The sequence below is a fragment of the Eimeria tenella genome, genomic scaffold (assembly GCF_000499545.2).
Source record: "Eimeria tenella Houghton genomic scaffold, Eth_scaff2171, whole genome shotgun sequence".
Classification (NCBI taxonomy): Eukaryota; Apicomplexa; class Conoidasida; order Eucoccidiorida; family Eimeriidae; genus Eimeria; species Eimeria tenella.
The window spans coordinates 1-1,546 of NW_013542022.1; the positions used below are offsets into that span (position 1 = coordinate 1).

General features: G+C 69.5%; 1 protein-coding gene across 1 annotated transcript; it reads left to right on the plus strand.

Moving 5' to 3' along the window:
- Nucleotides 1-149: 149 nt before the first annotated feature.
- ETH_00043040 (sushi domain-containing protein / SCR repeat-containing protein, putative) lies at nucleotides 150-1,477 on the plus strand (the record flags this gene model as incomplete). The annotated part of the gene is made up of 1 exon (XM_013374599.1): nucleotides 150-1,477. A coding segment is annotated over one exon (1,328 nt), but the record flags the coding sequence as incomplete, so codon positions are not given.
- Nucleotides 1,478-1,546: the final 69 nt, after the last annotated feature.

Sequence of the window (1,546 nt, forward strand, 5' to 3'; positions counted from 1 at the left end):
CGAGGGGGGGCCCCAGGGGGGCCCCCCGGGCCCGCGGGGGCCCCCCCCCCTTGGGCCCTGGGGACCTGAGGGACCTGGGCCTGGGGCCCCTGGGGGCTGAAGCAGCAGCAGCAGCAGCAGCAGCACCAGATCCTCAAGAAGAGGACTTGATGAGTTCCGCGCTGCAGCTGGGGAAGCTGGTGCGGCTGCTGGAGCGGGGGCCCCTCCCGAAGGGCCCCGAGGAAGGGGGCCCCCAGGGGGCCCCCGGGGGGGCCCCCCGGGGGGCCCCTAGGGGGGCCCCTGGGGGGACCCCCGAGGGGGGCCCCGAGGGGGCCCCCGAAGACGAAGACGCAGCGCTGCTGGCGCTGCTGCCGGGGGCCCCGAAGGCCCTGAGGGGCCTCCTGGGCCTGGAAGAAGAAGGAATTGTGGGGACTTATTTGCTGCTGCTGTGGCAGCAGCACAAAAGATTGGGAGTTTCGCTGCAGGAAGCAATGGAGAGTTTTGTTGCTGGAGTGGAGAAGGAGCGGCAGCGTGCTGCAGGTCTGGCAGCAGCACTGGCGGTGCTGCGGGCGCGGGAGGCGCAGCAGCAAGCAGTAGCAGCAGCAGCAGCAGGGGACGGGGGCGCCGAGGAGGCGCAGCAGCAGCAAGCAGCAGCCGCCGCGAAGGCGGAGCTGCTGCTGCTGAAGCAGCAGCATAAACGCGCGGGGAAGCAGCGAAGACGCATGCAGCAAATGATGGAAAGGGGGGCCCAAAACCCTCAAAAACTTGTCCAGTTTATTGAAGAAATGTGGGGCCCCGTCGATGCTGCTGCTGCACTTAGCCCCGCAAAAGGCAGCAGCTTCTTCGAGGCCCTGCTGCTGCTGGCCCGGGACCTGAGGGCCCTCGCGAGGGCCTCGGGGGCCCTCCGGCTGGTGCTGCAGCACTTGGCAGCAGAAGCGGGGGGGGCCTCGCTGCAGCAGCAGCAGCACGAGGCGCAGCAGCAGGCCCAGCTAGCAGCAGTTCTCGACCCCGAGGGGGCCCCCCTTGCTGCTCTTTCGTACCCTTCTCTTTCGAAGCTTGCGCTGCTTCGGCCCGAGGCCCTCAGAGCCGCAGACGAGGACTACATGGCCGAGCTGCGTGAGGGATTCAACCAGCAGCAGCAGCAGCAGCAGCAGCAGCAGCAGCAGGCGCCGGTCGCGGGGGGGCTGCGACGACCCCGCAGCAGCAGCAGCAGCAGCAGCAGCAGTCCTATTAGGGCCCACGGGCTGCTGCCCCCCACAGCCGTTTTCTCGGGCGCGCTGGGCCCCACACTTTCTCTGAGGGGCCCTCTGGAGCCCGCAGGCCTGGGGGAACAGGAGGGGGGCCCCCTGGGGGCCCCCGGAGGGTACTATTGGCAGCTGCCTGTAAACCAAACTTTGCTGCCTTTTGCCAGGCTTCAGCAGGGGCCCCTGGGGCCCCTCCCCCACCCCTTAATGGACCCAGAAAACCTCCTCAGTCCCCTAGAGGGGGGCCCCCTTGGGTCTTTCCTGGAACTCAAGGCTGAGGCCCACCCCCTGGGGGGGGCCCCCCTACTGGGGGGGCCCCCCCC